Genomic DNA, 21,670 nt, shown 5'->3' with positions numbered 1-21,670 from the left:
AGAGAGGAAGATATTTGTAAGAAAATCTCCCACACTTAGACCTGAATTAAATCGCCATTTTTACTGCTAAACTGGGTAAATGCTGCAGGACGCATATTTTTTATATATATATTTTTGCTGTACAATAAAAAGCAGAGTTAATGTAACCAGTTTTTCAATAGATTCAATGCAGCTTTATGTTTGCAGCTGAAGCGCAGATGAAAAGTAAGGGAAAATCCCTACTGCAAGGAAGAAATGTCCAGACTTGTTTCAGAACCTCATGGACATCTCCCAATAATGACACATCCTTTTGGGATGATATTCTGCAAAAAAGCAGTATAATGTGTTAAATGAGGAGAAGCAGGTATATGGGGGAATTGTATTGATGGGAAAGGTGCAGTTGGGAGTTGCATGTGTTTAACACTTATCAAGGTAAGTTAACATTACATAAAAATCACGTTACATGCATTTTCATGCAGTCCAACACTGTATCTACAGTAGATCCTTTATTATGTTTTTTTTTTTTTTGTGGGGGGGGAACCAAAACTTTGCTTCATATCATTTTTCCACTGTTACTAAAAATATAATAATCAACCATTTGCCACATTGTAAGAGCCACAAATACTTTGCTTATAACCACCAATAGACATCCATACCGTAAACAAAATTATTTGCCACTTTTCTGGGGACACAGTAATTTCCCAACACTTACCGCGGCCAACACCCTCAGATATAAGAATCTCACAATATGCAGCGTGCATGCAGAAACTACCAAACGATAAGTGCGATAAGGTTACCCGCTATTAATGCTCTGATAAACGCTGCTTCCCTAAAGTGATTTAAAGTTGCATTTTATATTTTACCTAAACATGTTTTCCACATAAAAATTATAACTTATCCTTATACATCATTTTAGTTTTTGATGTTTTTCAAAATACTATTTTAGGTTCTGTTCCGCTAAGTCATAATGTTTTTCTAAATTACTCACTGCTATAGAAAAACAAAATGCATCCTTGTATGTGTAACGTGCAGCTAAGAGGCACTGGTGGACCAATAAACCTAGATACAGTAACATTAGGGCAAAAATGTTGAAAGCAAAGATGACACACAGAAACATACAATGTGATTTTACTTATCTATGAAAAGTGTTTGAGAACAGATTTTGAAAATGCATAAAAAAGAAAATTTCCAATTTTTTTTTTAAACACCACATACTTGCGAATTCTCATGGCCTCTGCATTGTCATGACGGAAAAATTCATAAGACTTGTATGATCTGACCACTTCACGTCGATAAACCCCTAGGTTAAACACTGGAAAAACAGTATTTGATTACAGATGAGGAGAACATATTATACATCACATTATGTGAGAAGCACATATTTAACATTTTAAATAAGTACAGAAGGAGTACTATAAGAGTACAAAGATGGATTCTATCGAATCAAAAACAAATACCTACAGAAATATTGAATTGATATCGAGAGAGAGAGAGAGAGAGAGAGAGAGAGAGAGAGAGAGAGAGAGAGAGAATGTATGTATGTATGTATGTATGTATGTATGTATGTATGTATGTATGTATGTATGTATGTATGTATGTACATACACCTCTCTCTCTATAATATATACAGATATAAAATATCTCTCTCAATAGATCAGCACACCATCACAAGATATATAGACAAATACCCAGGTGCTTATCCAGGGTAAAGCACGGCTTTCGTGTATATCGGCATAACTGGCAGCACTAGTTTTAACACCCTTCAGTAACACAGTTCAACAACAAGGGTATGCCAGCGCTTCATACATGTATAATGAAAAAAATAAAATAAAACAAATTATAATTTTAAATATAATATTTTATATATATATATATATATATATATATTTTATATATACACATACATACACACACACGAGACATACATATTATATATACACACACAAACACATATATATATATATATATATATATATATATTTCTATACACACACACACACACACACACACACACACACATATATTATATAATTAGGTGCAACAGCCACACTTGACCGCTGCCCAAACTTGCACCCCCATAGGGCTGCAGGCACTTTTGAAAGAATCCGGGCTGAAACTGGGCCACGAGAGGTGCAAGATGCCATGGCAACACACACCCTTCGCATCTAATTGGATTGACCCCTATGTCTAGTAATATGAATATGCAATATATAAGAACCAGCTTGTACCATACATATTTAACACTTTAAAAACAATTATATTTAAAAATTCAAAAAAGCAAATAGGAAAATTAGGACCCTTATAAACTACCATTAGTAAAAAGAGGAACCGTGCATGTGCCTACAGATGTGTCCTCATACATCTCTGCCATACCTCCCAACTATTCAGTCGATAGCATGACTCCAATTTCAAGATGGCACGATTTGCCAAAAAAAGGGTGGGCTGCGTCTAAATGGGTGTTGCCTCAGGTGGAGGCATGGTCTCACAGCACTAACCCCGCCCCCCCATCTCTACTATTTTGGGGACGTGCACAGCGCTCTCCGAGCAGCTGGGCAGCCTTCTGGCTAATCTCTCTGCACTGATCAGATGCAGTGCACCCCAACCTTCCCCCTGCCTGCAGACACTGCAGCCCATGGGAGGGACAGCAGGACACTGTAATGGGGACTGTTAGAAGGTATGCTTTCCTGCAAACTGTGCAAAACAGCCCTCTTGGCATGCCAGGTCTCATAAAACTCTGCTAGTGTCTTTTTTGGCAAAAATGCATCTAAGTAGCAACATGAAGCTCCAAGAGACTGATGATTAATTTGATACAGGTCGAGTCGAGTATCCCATATCAAAATATTCCAAAATACAGAATTTTAAGTGAGACTGAGATAGTGAAACCTTTGTTTTCTGATGGCTCAGTGTACACAAACTTTTTTTAATACACAGTTATTAAAAATATTGAATTAAATTACCTTCAGGCTGTGTGTACAAGGCGTATATGAAACATAAATGCATTCTGTGCTTAGACTTAGGTCCCATCACTATGATATCTCATGGTATACAATTATTCCAAAATACGGAAAAATCCAATATCCAAAATACTTCTGGTCTCAAGCATTTTGGATAAGGGATACTCAACCTGTATTTGTTACTTGTATGTCTGGGTGCGATTAAAGCTGGGTACACACTAGACTATTTTTTAAACAATGTGGCTGAATCCGACAGATCGAGAAAATTGTGCCAAAAAACCCCACAAAAAACACAAAGATACAATGGTCTGATTAGGAGACAAAATACGCATTCACAAATTTCAGTCTATAGGGAAGCTGTCCCACGAAAAAATTATTGCAGATTTGGGGATGATGACCAAGACGCAGACATGTAAATTATTTAACCACTTGCCTACAGTGGTCACATCGAATTAGATAACGACAGGCTGGGCATTTCCCGACATGGGCGCATCTGATGTAACCAGTCACTGGGTGTTTGCCAGTCATCAATCTCAGGAAGACCTCTGCAGCCTCCTATTTTCTCAGAAAACCCAGAATGGACTCTACGGGGGGGTATTCAATTGTTTGAAAAGTCAGTTGGGTGTCTGTTTTTCTAATTGACAGGAAAGAGCAGACACCCAACCGACTTTTCAAACAATTGAATTCCTCCCTATATGTCTTTTGTTAATTTTTTATTGTTTATCCGTGGTCCCACTGTCCGTGATTGTAGCAGGTGTTGACTAAAATATAGATAGTAATATAGACAACCAATAGGTCGACACCAGATAGTTGACAGGCTCAATCGCTCGACATGCAAATGGTTGAAACAGAAAAAGGATGACACTTATTTTACCCTTTCCTAACCTTAATCTAGTGCCTAACCCTAACAAAATCTTACAGCTGATGTTGGGACAGTATGGTTGATATGAGGCGCAGTCTAATGGCTGTGAGGGGAAGCAGTGGTCGACCTGCTCTGACATGACATTAGAATGAAAGAACATTACACGTGGGAGGTCTTTTTTCCTTACTTATTGAACCACATAAAAATATATATATATATATATATATATATATATATATATATATATATATATATATATATATATATATACATACATACATACATACATACATACACACACACACACACATACGTGTCCTTGAAAAAAAATCAGTTACGGATTGAAACGTTATAATAAAACTGGATTATTTTATCATCTGATCATTGGAGAGTGTTGGTTTCTACTACTACTGTACATATAAATATATAAAAAACTTGCATAGATTCATATACACTGTACATATTTACAAACATATGCACAAGGCAGTGACGTGCGGCGGGGTGAGGCAGTGCCTTTCCTATCATACTAACGTTTGTACCAGAGTTTTGATTGTATAAAGTATATGAAAAATATAAAGAATATGTTTGAAATACCTTCTTTGCATTATTCTAATCATTTTTATAGCTAAAACTCTGGATTAAAAAGTCTATGGCAGGTGAAGCAGTGCCTCACCTGCTGACCTTTTCTGCACTTCTCAGATCAAAACTCATCAAATTTCCAGAAGTTTATACTGCTGCACATGTGTATAATGGCCAGATGTACTCTTTTGCTCATATATTGTGTTTGAATCTGGCTCTGGTGCCTCCTGAGCCATTTAGCTCACCGTACATCCCTGGCACAAGGAAACCTCCCTTGTAAAAATCCTGTGTTTGACCCTGCCCAGTGTAGTCCCAGATGCAAATGTCTCCAGCACTTTCCTCAGGGTAATCACCGGGTTGTAGAGGAGCAGCCACTGCATAAAAGGTAAATGCCTCCAGCGATATCCCCAGTGTAATCCCAGCAGCTGCCAAGAGGAGAAGCAGCCAGGGATATATGAACGGCAGAGTCCTGACCCCCCACTCATACTAATCATCACTTGATATATCAGTAAAACTTTTTTTTTTTTTTTTTTAATAGACTATAGATATGTGGCCTGTGACTATGGCTGACCAATGATAGCTTGAAAAACCCTTGATGGCCTATGGCCAATGACTGGCACTGTTGTCGCATCACTGATGGCAGCTACCACACACTAACCCCACAAGGTTAAGAAAAACATTTGTGGTACAGTCACGATGGCCGCAGTCTGCGGTTGACGCAATCAACAATGGTTGAACAGTTGATTGTTTTCGAATGATGGTTAAAGCCATAGGTCATCGATGGTACCGCTATCAATGGCCATCACTACAGTATACCATAAAATGGTAATTTTTATGGTATACTGTGTTTAGAAAAAATACATACTGTATGTACAGTACATGTATTTTTTAAATAAAATATTAAATAAAATTGTGTTGGTAAAGTTTTAAATGGACCTCATTCAATCGAAAAAAAATATTAGCCAGTTAAGTGATTAAATATTTTCCCAACATGCCATTTGCACATAAAAAATAAAATAAAAAAAAATGAACTGGAACACACTTTCGCCCTATTATTACTAGATCTTATTGAATTTAGCTGGTGCTAATAAAGTTGCTGAGGTTCCCATAATTACTAAACACAAGTATAATTGAGGTCAGTACAAAGAACACACCCTGCTAATGAATGAACTGAAGTCAGATAAGAATGTGGATTGTTTTTCTGTTCAATAACTGCTCTTCCCTGTAAACAATGACAAGTCACTTATAAAGGAGAAAGACTTAAAAAGGTGATACGGGTTGAGTATCCCTTATCCAAAATCTTGGGACCAGAGGTATTTTGGATATGGGATTTTTCCGTATTTTGGAATAATTGCATACCACAATGAGATATCATGGTGATGGGACCTAAATCTAAGCACAGAATGCATTTATGTTACATATACATCTTATACACACAGCCTGAAGGTCATTTTAGCCAATATTTTTTATAACTTTGTGCATTAAACAAAGTGTGTCTACATTCACATATTTATGTTTCATATACAACTTATACACACAGTCTGAAGGTCATTTAATACAATATTTTTAATAACTTTGTGTATTAAACAAAGTTTGTGTACATTGAGCCATCAGAAAACAAAGGTTTCACTATCTCACTCAAAAAAGTCCGTATTTCGGAATATTCCGTATTTCGGAATATTTGGATATGGGATACTCAACCTGTAATCATTTTAGCACACACTCCACTTTTTGGTATTGCATCCAAAGTATTCAATGGATTTGCTGATGCAAGTCTCGGTGTGTAGCAGATCCTCTGGAATTCTGCATCCTAATTTCCTGCATAAAATTGAGCTGGCACCGCGAGTCAAACTAGGACAATGGTGTAGAAACCTGCTTAAACAAGTGGATTAGAGCAGATATAAAACCGGTCTGATGTGCTTCCATCATGTAAAGGGGTAGGGTTTAAAAAAATTAAAATAAAAGGCATAAAGTAATTTATATTAAGGGTAACTGAAAAGGTTTCATAAAACAAAAAAACAAAAAACAAAAAAAAACTTACATTGGTTGCAGGGTTTTTTGGGTTTTGAATATATGTTTATTGATCTTACGTACCAAGGACACAAGATAAACACAGGAAAAATAAGATTTTACTCACCGGTAAATCTATTTCTTGTAGTCCGTAGTGGATGCTGGGGACTCCGTAAGGACCATGGGGAATAGCGGCTCCGCAGGAGACTGGGCATAGCTAAGAAAGATTTAGGACTACCTGGTGTGCACTGGCCCCTCCCACTATGACCCTCCTCCAGACTTCAGTAAGGATACAGTGCCCGGAAGAGCTGACACAATAAGGAAGGATTTTGAATCCCGGGTAAGACTCATACCAGCCACACCGTATAACTCGTGATAACAGTTAACAGTATGAACACAACATAGCCTCTCAAAGGATGGCTCAACAATAACCCTTGTAGTTAACAATAACTATATACAAGTATTGCAGACAGTCCGCACTTGGGACGGGCGCCCAGCATCCACTACGGACTACGAGAAATAGATTTACCGGTGAGTAAAATCTTATTTTCTCTGACGTCCTAGTGGATGCTGGGGACTCCGTAAGGACCATGGGGATTATACCAAAGCTCCCAAACGGGCGGGAGAGTGCGGATGACTCTGCAGCACCGAATGAGAGAACTCAAGGTCCTCCTCAGCCAGGGTATCAAATTTGTAGAATTTTGCAAACGTGTTTGCCCGACCAAGTAGCAGCTCGGCAAAGTTGTAAAGCCGAGACCCCTCGGGCAGCCGCCCAAGAAGAGCCCACTTTCCTCGTGGAATGGGCTTTTACAGATTTAGGCTGCGGCAGGCCAGCCACCGAATGCGCAAGCTGAATTGTGCTACAAATCCAGCGAGCAATAGTCTGCTTTGAAGCAGGAGCACCCATCTTGTTTGGTGCATACAGGATAAATAGCGAGTCAGTCTTCCTGACTCCAGCCGTCCTGGAAACATAAATTTTCAAGGCCCTGACTACGTCCAGTAACTTGGAGTCCTCCAAGTCCCTAGTAGCCGCAGGCACCACGATAGGTTGGTTCAAGTGAAAAGCTGATACCACCTTAGGAAGAAACTGGGGACGAGTCCTCAATTCTGCCCTATCCATATGGAAAATCAAATAGGGGCTTTTACATGACAAAGCCGCCAATTCTGACACACGCCTTGCCGAAGCCAAGGCCAAAAGCATGACCACTTTCCACGTGAGATATTTTAAATCCACGGTTTTGAGTGGCTCAAACCAATGTGACTTTAGGAAACCCAACACCACGTTGAGGTCCCACGGTGCCACTGGAGGCACAAAAGGAGGCTGAATATGCAGCACTCCCTTTACAAATGTCTGAACTTCAGGCAGTGAAGCCAGTTCTTTTTGGAAGAAAATCGACAGAGCCGAAATCTGGAGCTTAATGGAACCCAGTTTTAGGCCCATAGTCACCCCTGACTGTAGGAAGTGCAGAAATCGACCTAGCTGGAATTCCTCCGTTGGGGCCTTCCTGGCCTCACACCACGCAACATATTTTCGCCATATGCGGTGATAATGTTGTACGGTTACATCTTTTCTAGCTTTAATAAGCGTAGGAATGACTTCCTCCGGAATACCTTTTTCTTTTAGGATCCGGTGTTCAACCGCCATGCCGTTAAACGCAGCCGCGGTAAGTCTTGGAACAGACAGGGCCCCTGCAGCAGCAGGTCCTGTCTGAGCGGCAGAGGCCATGGGTCCTCAGATTAATTCTTGAAGTTCCGGGTACCAAGACCTTCTTGGCCAATCTGGAACAATGAGAATAGTTCTTACTCCTCTTTTCTTTATTATCCTCAGTACCTTGGGTATGAGAGGAAGAGGAGGGAACACATAAACCGACCGGTACACCCACAGTGTCACTAGAGCGTCCACAGCTATCGCCTGAGGGTCTCTTGACCTGGCGCAATATTTTTCTAGCTTTTTGTTTAAGCGGGACGCCATCATGTCCACCTGTGGCTTTTCCCAACGGTTTACAATCAGTTGGAAGACTTCTGGATGAAGTCCCCACTCTCCCGGGTGGAGGTCGTGCCTGCTGAGGAAGTCTGCTTCCCAGCTGTCCACTCCCGGAATGAACACTGCTGACAGTGCTAACACGTGATTTTCCGCCCATCGGAGAATCCTTGTGGCTTCTGCCATCGCCGTCCTGCTTCTTGTGCCGCCCTGTCGATTTACATGGGCGACTGCCGTGATGTTGTCTGACTGGATCAGAACCGGCTGGTTTTGAAGCAGGGGCTTTGCTTGACTTAGGGCATTGTAAATGGCCCTCAGTTCCAGAACATTTATGTGTAGGGAAGTCTCCTGACTTGACCAAAGTCCTTGGAAGTTTCTTCCCCGTGTGACTGCACCCCAGCCCCGAAGGCTGGCATCCGTGGTCACCAGGACCCAGTCCTGTATGCCGAATCTGCGGCCCTCTCTGAGATGAGCACTCTGCAGCCACCACAGCAGAGACACCCTGGTCCTTGGAGACAGGGTTATCAACCGATGCATTGAAGATGCGATCCGTACCATTGGTCCAACAGGTTCCACTGAAAGGTTCTGGCATGGAACCTGCCGAATGGAATCGCTTCGTAGGAAGCTACCATCTTTCCCAGGACTCGCGTGCAATGATGCACCGCAACCTGTTTTGGTTTCAGGAGGCCTCTCACTAGAGATGACAGCTCCTTGGCTTTCTCCTCTGGGAGAAACACTTTTTTCTGGACTGTGTCCAGAATCATCCCCAGGAACAGTAGACGTGTCGCCGGAACCAGCCGAGACTTTGGAATATTCAGAATCCAACCGTGCTGGTGTAGCACCTCCTGAGATAATGCTACGCCGACCAACAACTGCTCTCTGGACCTCGCCCTTATCAGGAGATCGTCCAAGTATGGGATAATTAAAACTCCCTTTTTCCGAAGGAGTATCATCATTTCGGCCATTACCTTGGTAAATACCCTCGGTGCCGTGGACAGGTTGAACGGCAACGTCTGGAATTGGTAATGACAATCCTGTACCACAAATCTGAGGTACTCCTGGTGAGGATGGTAAATGGGGACATGCAGGTAAGCATCCTTGATGTCCAGAGATACCATGTAATCTCCCTCTTCCAGGCTTGCAATAACCGCCCTGAGCGATTCCATCTTGAACTTGAATTTTCTTAAATATGTGTTCAAGGATTTCAAATTTAAAATGGGTCTCACCGAACAGTCCGGTTTCGGTACCACAAACATTGTGGAATAGTAACCCCGTCCTTGTTGAAGTAGGGGCACCTTGACTATCACCTGCTGGGAATACAGCTTGTGAATTGCCTCTAACACAGCCTCCCTTTCTGAAGGAGTCGTTGGTAAGGCAGATTTGAGGAAACGGCGGGGGGGGGGGGGGGGGGGGAGATGTCTCGAATTCCAGCCTGTACCCCTGAGATACCACTTGAAGGATCCAGGGATCTACCTGTGAGCGAGCCCACTGATTGCTGAAGTTTTTGAGACGGCAGCCCACCGTACCTGGCTCCGCCTGCTGAGCCCCAGCGTCATGCGGCGGACTTAGCAGAAGAAGCGGGGGAGGACTTTTGTTCCTGGGAAGTGGCTGTATGCTGCAGCTTTTTTCCCCTACCTCTGCCTCTGGGCAGAAAGGACGCGCCTCTACCCCGTCTGCTCTTTCCTGGCACAAATGGACAGTGCACTTATTTTTGATGCCAGCCGGCAAATATCCCTCTGTGCATCTCTTATGTAAAAGACAGCGTCTTTAATATGCTCTACGTTTAGCAATATAGTGTCCCTGTCTAGGGTGTCAATGTTTTCTGACAGGGAGTCTGACCATGCAGCTGCAGCACTGCACATCCATGCTGAGGCAATAGCTGGTCTCAGTATAATACCAGTGTGTGTATATATAGCTTTCTGGAGAGCCTCCTGCTTTCTGTCAGCAGGTTCCTTTAGGGCGGCCGTATCCTGGGACGGCAGTGCCACCTTTTTTGATAAGCGCGTAAGTGCTTTATCCACCCTAGGGGGTGTTTCCCAACGTGACCTATCCTCTGGCGGGAAAGGGTACGCCATTAGTAATTTTTTTGAAATTACCAATTTTTTATCGGGGGAAGCCCACGCTAGTTCACACACTTCATTCAATTCTTCAGAAGGGGGAAAAACTACTGGTAGTTTTTTCTCCCCAAACATAACACCCTTTTTTGTGGTACCTGGGGTCACCTCAGAAATGTGTAAAACATCTTTCATTGCCTCAATCATATAACGAGTGGCCCTATTGGACATTCCATTAGTCTCTTCGTCGTCGACACTGGTATCAGTATCCGTGTCGACATCTGTGTCTGCCATCTGAGGTAGCGGGAGTTTTAGAGCCCCTGATGACTTTTGAGACGTCTGGGCAGGTACGGGCAGAGAAGCCGGCTGCCCCGCATTTTGGCATGTCGTCAAATTTTTTTATGTAAGGAGTCGACACTTTCGCGTAATTCCTTCCACAAGTCCATCCACTCCGGTGTCTGCCCCGCAGGGGGCGACAACACATTTATAGGCACCTGCTCCTTCTCCACATAAGTCTCCTCATCAAACATGTCGACACAGCCGTACCGACACACCGCACACACACAGGGAATGCTCTGACAGAAGACAGGACCCCACAAAGCCCTTTGGGGAGACAGAGAGAGAGTATGCCAGCACACACCAGAGCGCTATATAAATCAGGGATTAACTAAATTATATCCCCTTATAGCTGCTATATGTATATTGCGCCTACATTTAGTGCCCCCCCTCTCTTTTTTACCCTTTTCTGTAGTGTAGACTGCAGGGGAGAGCCAGGGAGCTTCCTTCCAGCGGAGCTGTGAGGGAGAAATGGCGCCAGTGTGCTGAGGGAGATAGCTCCGCCCCTTTTTCGGCGGACTTTTCTCCCGCTTTTTTATGGATTCTGGCAGGAGTATTTATCACATATATAGCCTCTGGGGCTATATATTGTGATATATATGCCATCCAAGGTGTATTTATTGCTTCTCAGGGCCCCCCCGGTGTAGAATGAGGAGGGAAAGAGGTGGAGCAAAGTAGAGGGGGGTGGAGACAGAGGAAAATAAAAGCCAGGCAACATTTGGAATTACAGCTATTACATTGCATTAAATTCCATTTCAACTTCCACTTTAATAGATTCTTGGAATGTAAATAACGTTGCTGAAGTGCTTGTTTACAGGACCTACCTTTTGTGGGCACTCCAATCCAGTTGAGGTACCGTGTTAACTTCTTGGACATGTACGTCTTGCCTCTGGCAGGCAGTCCAATCATTACAATCAGTGTCGGAGAGTTTGTCATGTATGAGGCCCAAGCTGCACAGTCAATATAAATGCTAACTTTAGAAACAAATTACAGTATAATTATATTTTTGCAGAAATTTGAACTCTGACCTTTTAATTTTAAAACACCCTTCCCTTTATAAAAAAAAAAAATATCAAATAAGTTACACACAATATTGTATAATTATAAACAACTAGTTACCAGCCCGTCAGAATTCCGATCATCATAACAGTAATGTCAGCACTGCCGGCTGTGCGCGCCCTTACGGAGCAACACTTGAATTGCTCGGTCAGCCGCCATCAAGTGGCCACCTGCATGCAAGACACTTTAATTCCCCCCACAGAGGTGAGGAGCAACATCATCATTTTATTATATAGGATAAAAGACAAGTTAGACACCAAAAAGTGCAAACGAAAAAAAAAAAAAAAGTGCTTCATGCCAAGAAAATCAGGAACATCAATAGTACTAATTCGAACATTATTGATATAAAAAGAAGCAAATTATTGAAACTATTTATAGAAAATTTTGAATATCCATAAGATCTAATCAGAGTTCTGTAAATAGAAGCTAACTTACATGAATCAACTTTATAGGTGATATTACATGTTCAGATATCGCTTAATTTGATGAAAGTTACATCAGTTTGGATAGGAAAACAAATGCCATGATTTCAAATGCCAGCAATTACTAACTACATGTGATATTATCCCACCTGGATTCCATGGAAACCTCTAACAACTCCATTATTACAAAGATTATTGGTTAAAGGGGATCCAGTCATAGGACAGGCGCCCATGATCCAGTCATGGGACAGGCCTCCGGGATCCCGGCGGTCACCATGCCGACACCAGGATCCCGCCCGCTTATCAGCCTGACAGTCGCCCTCCTGACAGGGACTATTCCCACTTGTGGGTGTTCACGACACCCATAGAGTGGGAACAGAACTTTTGGAAAGTGCAGCGAGCCCGCAAGGGGCTTTGTTGCACTCGCCCAACCACTCCACTGCCGGCATTCTGCTGCCAGGATCCCGGGGTCGGTATGCTAACCGTCGGGATCCCCAGCACCGGTCTCTCAGCCCCAACCCCTTAAAAGGTGCTCCCATTTGATATCATAAATGAAGCACAAAACTGCCAGACCAAACCAGCTTTTTTTCCCCCACAAGACACAGTGGGGGGAATTCAATTGTGTTGCATTGCTGCATCCTCCATCACTTTAGACAGGAGCGAAGGCACGAGAACTGAATTCCTCCCATTAATTTGCAGAGCAACATGATTGTGATTGCTGAGAATTTTTGCAATGGAGTGCACTCTTGTGATATACTACCATAGTGAGGATACATTTCAGTAGTACTACTGCAGTGAAAGAAATCGCACAATAGTGTTTTGGTTAGTATTACTGCCTCACAGAACTAAGGTCATATGTTCAATTAATGATAAAGGGGTGTATTTACTAAGCCTTGGAGAGAGACAAAGTACCAGCCAATTAACTCCTACCTGCCATGTAACAGACCGAGGGGTAGATGTGTTAAGGCTGGAGTAGTGATAAAGTGGAAGGTGATAACACACCAGCCAGTCAGCTCCTAACCGTCATGTTACAGGCTGGTTTAAAAAATTACATTTAAGAGAAGGTGGATTGGACACTACTTGACTACAGCACAGGACGGGGGTGGATGCATGGACGGACAAACAGGGCACCAAATGAGAGCATAAATGGACGTTGGCACCACTGACAGATGGACAGATAGGCAATATGGGGGCATGGACAGACAAGGAGGGGGCATTGGCAGACGAACAGACCGAGCATCACATGGGGGTATACATCGATGGACGGGGTGGGGGTTGGGGGAGGCATTGATGGACAGATGGGAGGGGGCATAGACAGACAGGCAGGAGGTGATATACACAGACAATCAGACGGATAGAGCACCGTTTATACGGGAGAGGGCACAGATCAGGGGTGGGGAACCTTTAGCCCTCCAGCTTTTGTTAAACTACACATACCAGCATGCCTTTTAACAGTTTTGCTATTTGGCGATGCTAAAACTGTTGCAGGGCATGCTGGGATGGGTAGTTTAACAACAGCTGAAGGGCCGAAGGTTCCCCATCCCTGGCCTAGATGGACGGACAGACAGGGATATGGGCAGACAGACAGAGCACCATATGGGGGCATAGATGGACGGACACACAGGAGGGGTCATAGACGGACACATATGGATGAATCCTCTAACTCAGGGGTGTCAAACTCACGGCCCTCCAGCTGTTGTGGAAGTACACATCCCAGCATGCCTTGCCATACATTTTGTATTAGGGACTGCTGCAACTGTGATAGGGCATGCTGGGATGTGTAGTTCCACAAATGCTGGAGGCCCACGAGTTTGACACCCCTGCTCTAACTATACAAGTTGCAGGGGATGCAACTGTTATGGGGCTTGGGGAGGCCCCAAAGGCAATCCCACTGCACCCTCTAAAATGTATTATTTAAATTGTTTTTTTTCTTAATTTTCTTATTTTTACTGCCGCACCGCATTCAGGGCCTGGCTATGTACTTACTGGTAGGAAGGCAAAGCCGCTTGTTCTAGAAAATCCGGAAACGTGGCTGCGCCTGCAGTAGTAGTGCCAGCAGTGTACGACTGACGGATGTGGAACTGTATGAGCACAATCAGTACACGTCCGTCAGCCGCACTGCCATGGCGCTGCTGCTGCTGCAGGAGCAGCCGCACTTCGGCGTTCTGGAGAACAAGCGGCTCTGCCTCCTTCCTTCCTACCAGTAAGTGAGGAAAAAATAAGATTTTAAACCTACCGGTAAATCTATTTCTCCTAGTCCGTAGATGATGCTGGGGACTCCGTAAGGACCATGGGGTATAGACGGGCTCCGCAGGAGATAGGGCACCAAAAAAGAACTTTGACTATGGGTGTGCACTGGCTCCTCCCTCTATGCCCCTCCTCCAGACCTCAGTTAGAGAACTGTGCCCTCTGAGGAAACGACCAGACTGTGCCGGTCGAGAAACGCGTCAGGGCTGCTATAGGATCCGACTACCTTTCATCCAACCACTTCCACCTCTCACGGACTTCACCTGTTCCAGCTCTACTCCACTGTCGGGTAAAAATCTGCCCGAGCAAAGCCTCCTGCACTGGTCCCTTTTGAATCACGGGGACCGTGGCTGCCAGCTCATTTCCACTGTCGGGTCTAAATCTGACCGAAAAAAGCCACCTGCACTGGTCCCTTCTGCAATACGGGGACCGTGGCTGTCAGCTTATCTCCTTGGATCAACGGCACTTCGGTTAATTACAGCACCGTCAGATGATCCGTAGGAGCGGTGAGCAGTCAGGAGTCTGACACGACTTAGTAAGGAGAGAGCAGTGGATACAGTCGCTGGAACAAGCAGACACCCGAGCACTCGGGAGTGCTATATTCACATCAAGGAAGCGGTAAGCGTCAATTCCTATATGAGGATATACTAAAGCAAACGGAACTGGTGCTATGTCCATTGGAGGTAACTCACAGATATTTAATCCATAATCAACAGTGCACTGACTTTGCATACATGTGACTTTCATTTTGAACAAATCAATACAAGTATGAGACTGTTATATGGATAATATCCAGATTCTCAGCACTTAAACACCAGCTGCTAAAAATTTTAGGATTACTTCATATCGTCACTATACCAGTATATTAGTGCACTGGAATGTGTGGAATATATGGAGTTGTAGTACGGAATTAATTCATAACTATCTTAATATTATCATATTCTGTGATCACTGTTTTAATAAATTGTTAACTTCTATTAAGTCTGCCTGCGCTCTCTTGTTTAGTCCTTTTTGTGCCCAGAGGAGATGGACAATACAAGGCAGGATTTAGCAATCCAAGGGCAAGATTCATACCAGCCCACACCAATCATACCATGTAACCTGGAACATACATAACCAGTTAACAGTATGGACAAACGACAGTAACGATCCAAGACCGATGTCAACTGTAACATAACCCTTATGTAAGCAACAACTATATACAAGTCTTGCAGAGTTTCCGCACTGGGACGGGCGCCCAGCATCCTCTACGGACTAGGAGAAATAGATTTACCGGTAGGTTTAAAATCTTATTTTCTCTTACGTCCTAGAGGATGCTGGGGACTCCGTAAGGACCATGGGGTTTATACCAAAGCATCCAATCGGGCGGGAGAGTGCGTATGACTCTGCAGCACCGACTGAGTAAACGCTAGGTCCTCATCAGCCAGAGTATCAAACTTGTAGAATTTAGCAAAAGTGATTGACCCAGACCAAGTCGCCGCTCGGCAAAGTTGTAATGCCGAGACTCCTCGGGCAGCCGCCCAAGAAGAGCCCACCTTCCTAGTGGAATGGGCCTTAACCGAATTTGGTACCGGCAATCCAGCTGTAGAGTGAGCCTGCTGAATCGTATTACAGATCCAGCGAGCAATAGTCTGCTTCGAAGCAGGAGCGCCAATCTTATTGGCCGCATACAGGACAAACAGAGCCTGTTTTCCTAATTCTAGCCGTCCTGGCTACATAAATTTTTAAGGCCCTGTCTACGTCCAGGGATCTGGAATCCTCCAGGTCACCTGTAGCCACAGGCACCACAATAGGTTGATTCATATGGAACGAAGAAACCACTTTAGGCAAAAATTGCGGACGTGTCCTCAATTCAGCTCGATCCACATGAAAAATCAAGTAGGGGCTCTTGTGTGACAAAGCCGCCAATTCTGACACTCGCCTTGCTGATGCTAAGGCCAACAACATGACCACCTTCCAGGTAAGAAATTTCAACTCAACCTTGTTAAGCGGTTCAAACCAGTGTGATTTTAGGAACTGCAACACCACGTTCAGATCCCATGGTGCCACTGGAGGCACAAAAGGGGGCTGGATGTGCAGCACTCCCTTTACAAATGTCTGGACTTCTAGAAGAGAAGCCAATTCCTTCTGAAAGAAAATCGAGGGGGCCGAAATCTGTACCCTAACCGAGCCTAATTTCAGGCCCATATCCACTCCTGTCTGTAGGAAGTGGAGAAGACGACCCAGATGAAAATCTTCCGTAGGTGCATTCTTGGTCTCACACCAAGACACATACTTTCGCCAGATACGGTGATAATGTTTTACCGTCACCTCCTTCCTAGCCTTTATTAAAGTAGGGATGACCTCTTCCGGAATCCCCTTTCCCGCTAGGATTCGGCGTTCAACCGCCATGCCGTCAAACGTAACTGCGGTAAGTCTTGAAATACACAGGGCCCCTGCTGCAACAGGTCTTCCCTCAGAGGAAGAGGCCAGGGATCTCCTGTGAGCATCTCTTGTAGATCCGAGTACCAGGCCCTTCGAGGCCAGTCTGGGACAACGAGTATCGTCTGTACTCTTCTTCGTTTTATGATCCTCAACACTTTCGTGATGAGAGGAAGAGGAGGAAACACGTAGACCGATTCGAACACCCACGGTGTTACCAGTGCGTCTACTGCTACTGCCTGAGGGTCCCGAGACCTGGCGCAATACCTCCGAAGTTTTTTGTTGAGGCGTGACGCCATCATGTCTATTTGAGGAGTTCCCCAAAGACGTGTTACGTCTGCAAAGACTTCTTGATGAAGTCCCCATTCTCCTGGATGGAGATCGTGTCTGCTGAGGAAGTCTGCTTCCCAGTTGTCCACTCCCGGAATGAAGACAGCCGACAGAGCGTTTACACGATTTTCCGCCCAGCGAAGGATCCTTGTGGCTTCCGCCATCGCGACTCTGCTTCTTGTCCCGCCTTGGCGGTTCACATGAGCCACTGCTGTGACATTGTCTGATTGAATCAGAACCGGTAGGTTTCGAAGAAAACTCTCCGCTTGTCGAAGGCCGTTGTAAATGGCCCTGAGTTCCAACACATTGATGTGTAGACAGGACTCCTGGTCTGACCAAAGACCCTGAAAAGTCTTTCCCTGTGTGACCGCTCCCCATCCTCGGAGGCTCGCGTCCGTGGTAACCAGGATCCAATCCTGAATTCCGAACCTGCGACCCTCCAAGAGGTGAGCACTTTGCAACCACCACAGGAGGGACACTCTTGTCCCTGGGGACAGTGTTATTTTCCGATGTAAGTGCAGATGGGACCCGGACCACTTGTCCAGAAGGTCCCATTGAAAAGTCCTTGCATGGAACCTTCCGAAGGGAATGGCCTCGTAGGCCGCCACCATTTTCCCCAGAACTCGAGTGCATTGGTGAACTGACACCCTTTTCGGTTTTAGCAGGTCTCTGACCATGTTCTGGATGTCTTGGGCTCTCTCTATTGGGAGGAAGATCTTCATTTGTTCCGTATCCAGTATCATACCTAGGAACGGTAGTCGAGTTGTCGGAATCAACTGTGACTTCGGTAGATTTAGAATCCAACCGTGTTGCTGGAGCACTCTCAGAGAGAGCGCCACACTGCTCAGCAATTTCTCCCTTGATCTCGCTTTTATCAGGAGATCGTCCAAGTATGGGATAATTGTGACTCCATGCTTGCGCAGGACCACCATCATTTCCGCCATTATCTTCGTGAAAATCCTCGGGGCCGTGGAGAGTCCAAACGGCAACGTCTGAAATTGGTAATGACAATCCTGTACAGCGAATCTCAGGTATTCCTGATGGGGGGCATATATGGGGACATGAAGGTACGCATCCTTTATGTCCAGAGACACCATAAACTCCCCCTCCTCCATGTTGGCTATTATCGCTCTGAGAGATTCCATTTTGAATTTGAATCTTTTTATGTACAGGTTTAAGGATTTCAGATTCAAAATAGGTCTGACCGAACCGTCCGGTTTCGGGACCACAAATAGGGTTGAATAGTAACCTCTTCCCTGCTGGTGCAGGGGAACCTTGATTATCACTTGCTGTATACACAGCGTTTGAATTGCAGCTAACACTACATTCCTTTCCGATGTGGAAGCTGGTAGGGCCGATTTGAAAAATCGGCGCGGGGGCACCTCCTCGAATTCCAATTTGTAACCCTGGGAAACTATTTCCAACACCCAGGGATTCAGGTCCGAACTGACCCAGGCCTGACTGAAAAGTCGAAGACGTGCCCCCACCGGTGCGGACTCCCTCAGGGGAGCCCCAGCGTCATGCTGTGGGTTTTGGAGCAGCCGGGGAGAACTTTTGTTCCTGGGCACCTGTCGAAGCAGGTGCTCTCTTGCCTCTGCCGAGGAAGGAGGATCCCCGACCTCTTTTGGACTTGTGCGACCGAAAGGACTGCATCTGATAGGGTGTTACTTTCTTTTGCTGTTGGGGAATATATATAGTAAAAAATTTGATTTACCTGCTGTAGCTGTGGAAACCAGGTCCGTCAGCCCATCCCCAAACAATACATCCCCCTTATAGGGTAGTACTTCCATATGTTTCTTGGAATCCGCATCACCCGTCCATTGGCGAGTCCATAAGGATCTTCTCGCTGAGATAGACATGGCATTGGCCCTAGAAGCTAGCAATCCAATGTCCCTTTGAGCATCCCTCATAAATAAGACTGCGTCTTTAATATGGGCTAGAGTTAGGAATATAGTATCCTTATCCATATTATCAAATTGATCTGTCAGCTCATCTGTCCAAGCTGCAATTGCGCTACACACCCATGCCGACGCAATTGTCGGTCTTAACACAGCTCCCGTATGAGAATAAATACACTTTAAGGTAGTTTCTTGCCTGCGATCTGCAGGGTCCTTAAGGGCCGCTGTGTCAGGAGACGGTAGCGCCACTTTCTTGGACAAGCGCGTCAGGGCCTTGTCCACAGTGGGGGGTGATTCCCAAATCTCCCTGTCCTGCTTAGGGAAAGGGTATGCCATATAAATTCTTTTGGGGATCTGCGGTCTCTTATCCGGAGTCTCCCAAGCTTTTCCAAAGAATTCATTTAATTCATGAGATGTGGGAAAGTTAATAATCTGTTTCTTTTCCTTAAAATAAGATTTTACTTACCGATAAATCTATTTCTCGGAGTCCGTAGTGGATGCTGGGGTTCCTGAAAGGACCATGGGGAATAGCGGCTCCGCAGGAGACAGGGCACAAAAAGTAAAGCTTTTTCAGATCAGGTGGTGTGCACTGGCTCCTCCCCCTATGACCCTCCTCCAGACTCCAGTTAGGTACTGTGCCCGGACGAGCGTACACAATAAGGGAGGATTTTGAATCCCGGGTAAGACTCATACCAGCCACACCAATCACACCGTACAACCTGTGATCTAAACCCAGTTAACAGTATGATAACAGCGGAGCCTCTGAAAGATGGCTTCCTTCAACAATAACCCGAATTAGTTAACAATAACTATGTACAATTTATGCAGATAATCCGCACTTGGGATGGGCGCCCAGCATCCACTACGGACTCCGAGAAATAGATTTATCGGTAAGTAAAATCTTATTTTCTCTATCGTCCTAGTGGATGCTGGGGTTCCTGAAAGGACCATGGGGATTATACCAAAGCTCCCAAACGGGCGGGAGAGTGCGGATGACTCTGCAGCACCGAATGAGAGAACTCCAGGTCCTCCTTAGCCAGAGTATCAAATTTGTAAAATTTTACAAACGTGTTCTCCCCTGACCACGTAGCTGCTCGGCAAAGTTGTAATGCCGAGACCCCTCGGGCAGCCGCCCAAGATGAGCCCACCTTCCTTGTGGAGTGGGCCTTTACAGATTTAGGCTGTGGCAGGCCTGCCACAGAATGTGCAAGTTGGATTGTGCTACAGATCCAACGAGCAATCGTCTGCTTAGACGCAGGAGCACCCATCTTGTTGGGTGCATACAATATAAACAACGAGTCAGATTTTCTGACTCCAGCTGTCCTTGCAATATATATTTTCAATGCTCTGACAACGTCCAGTAACTTGGAGTCCTCCAAGTCACTTGTAGCCGCAGGCACTACAATAGGCTGGTTCAGATGAAATGCTGACACCACCTTAGGGAGAAAATGCGGACGAGTCCGCAGTTCTGCCCTGTCCGAATGGAAAATCAGATATGGGCTTTTGTAAGATAAAGCTGCCAATTCTGATACTCTCCTGGCAGAAGCCAGGGCTAGAAGCATGGTCACTTTCCAAGTGAGATATTTCAAATCCACCTTATTTAGTGGTTTAAACCAATGAGATTTTAGAAAGTCCAAAACCACATTGAGATCCCACGGTGCCACTGGAGGCACCACAGGAGGCTGTATATGCAGCACTCCCTTAACAAAGGTCTGGACTTCAGGGACTGAAGCCAATTCTTTTTGAAAGAAAATCGACAGGGCCGAAATTTGAACCTTAATAGATCCCAATTTGAGACCCATAGACAATCCTGATTGCAGGAAATGTAGGAATCGACCCAGTTGAAATTCCTCCGTCGGAGCACTCCGATCTTCGCACCACGCAACATATTTTCGCCAAATTCGGTGATAATGTTGCACGGTTACTTCCTTCCTTGCTTTAATCAAAGTAGGAATGACTTCTTCCGGCATGCCTTTTTCCTTTAGGATCCGGCGTTCAACCGCCATGCCGTCAAACGCAGCCGCGGTAAGTCTTGAAACAGACAGGGACCCTGCTGAAGCAAGTCCCTCCTTAGAGGTAGAGGCCACGGATCTTCCGTGATCATCTCTTGAAGTTCCGGGTACCAAGTCCTTCTTGGCCAATCCGGAACCACTAGTATCGTTCTTACGCCTCTTTGCCGTATAATTCTCAATACTTTTGGTATGAGAGGCAGAGGAGGAAACACATACACCGACTGGTACACCCAAGGCGTTACCAGCGCGTCCACAGCTATTGCCTGCGGATCTCTTGACCTGGCGCAATACCTGTCCAGTTTTTTGTTGAGGCGAGACGCCATCATGTCCACCATTGGTCTTTCCCAACGGGTTACCAGCATGTGGAAGACTTCTGGATGAAGTCCCCACTCTCCCGGGTGAAGATCGTGTCTGCTTCCCAGTTGTCCACTCCCGGGATGAACACTGCTGACAGTGCTATCACATGATTCTCTGCCCAGCGAAGAATCCTTGCAGCTTCTGCCATTGCACTCCTGCTTCTTGTGCC

General features: G+C 44.9%; 1 protein-coding gene across 4 annotated transcripts in view; it reads right to left on the bottom strand.

The window, feature by feature from the left end:
• PFKFB2 (6-phosphofructo-2-kinase/fructose-2,6-biphosphatase 2) overlaps positions 1-21,670 on the bottom strand; it is a 248,721-nt gene that overhangs the window by 207,952 nt on the left and 19,099 nt on the right. For 3 of the 4 annotated variants that reach the window (XM_063955189.1, XM_063955188.1, XM_063955187.1), the window contains 2 exons: positions 11,580-11,705; positions 1,195-1,291 (listed from right to left, as the gene is read on the bottom strand). In XM_063955189.1, the coding sequence (XP_063811259.1) occupies positions 1,195-1,291; positions 11,580-11,705 (223 nt within the window). The remainder of the gene's footprint in view (positions 1-1,194; positions 1,292-11,579; positions 11,706-21,670) is intronic. The other variant, XM_063955191.1, reaches the window with a different exon arrangement.

Source organism: Pseudophryne corroboree, chromosome 2 (assembly GCF_028390025.1).
Source record: "Pseudophryne corroboree isolate aPseCor3 chromosome 2, aPseCor3.hap2, whole genome shotgun sequence".
In the NCBI taxonomy this organism is placed as follows: domain Eukaryota; kingdom Metazoa; phylum Chordata; class Amphibia; order Anura; family Myobatrachidae; genus Pseudophryne; species Pseudophryne corroboree.
Note: the sequence above shows the minus strand (reverse complement) of the source record. Positions and strands in the feature narration are given on the sequence as shown.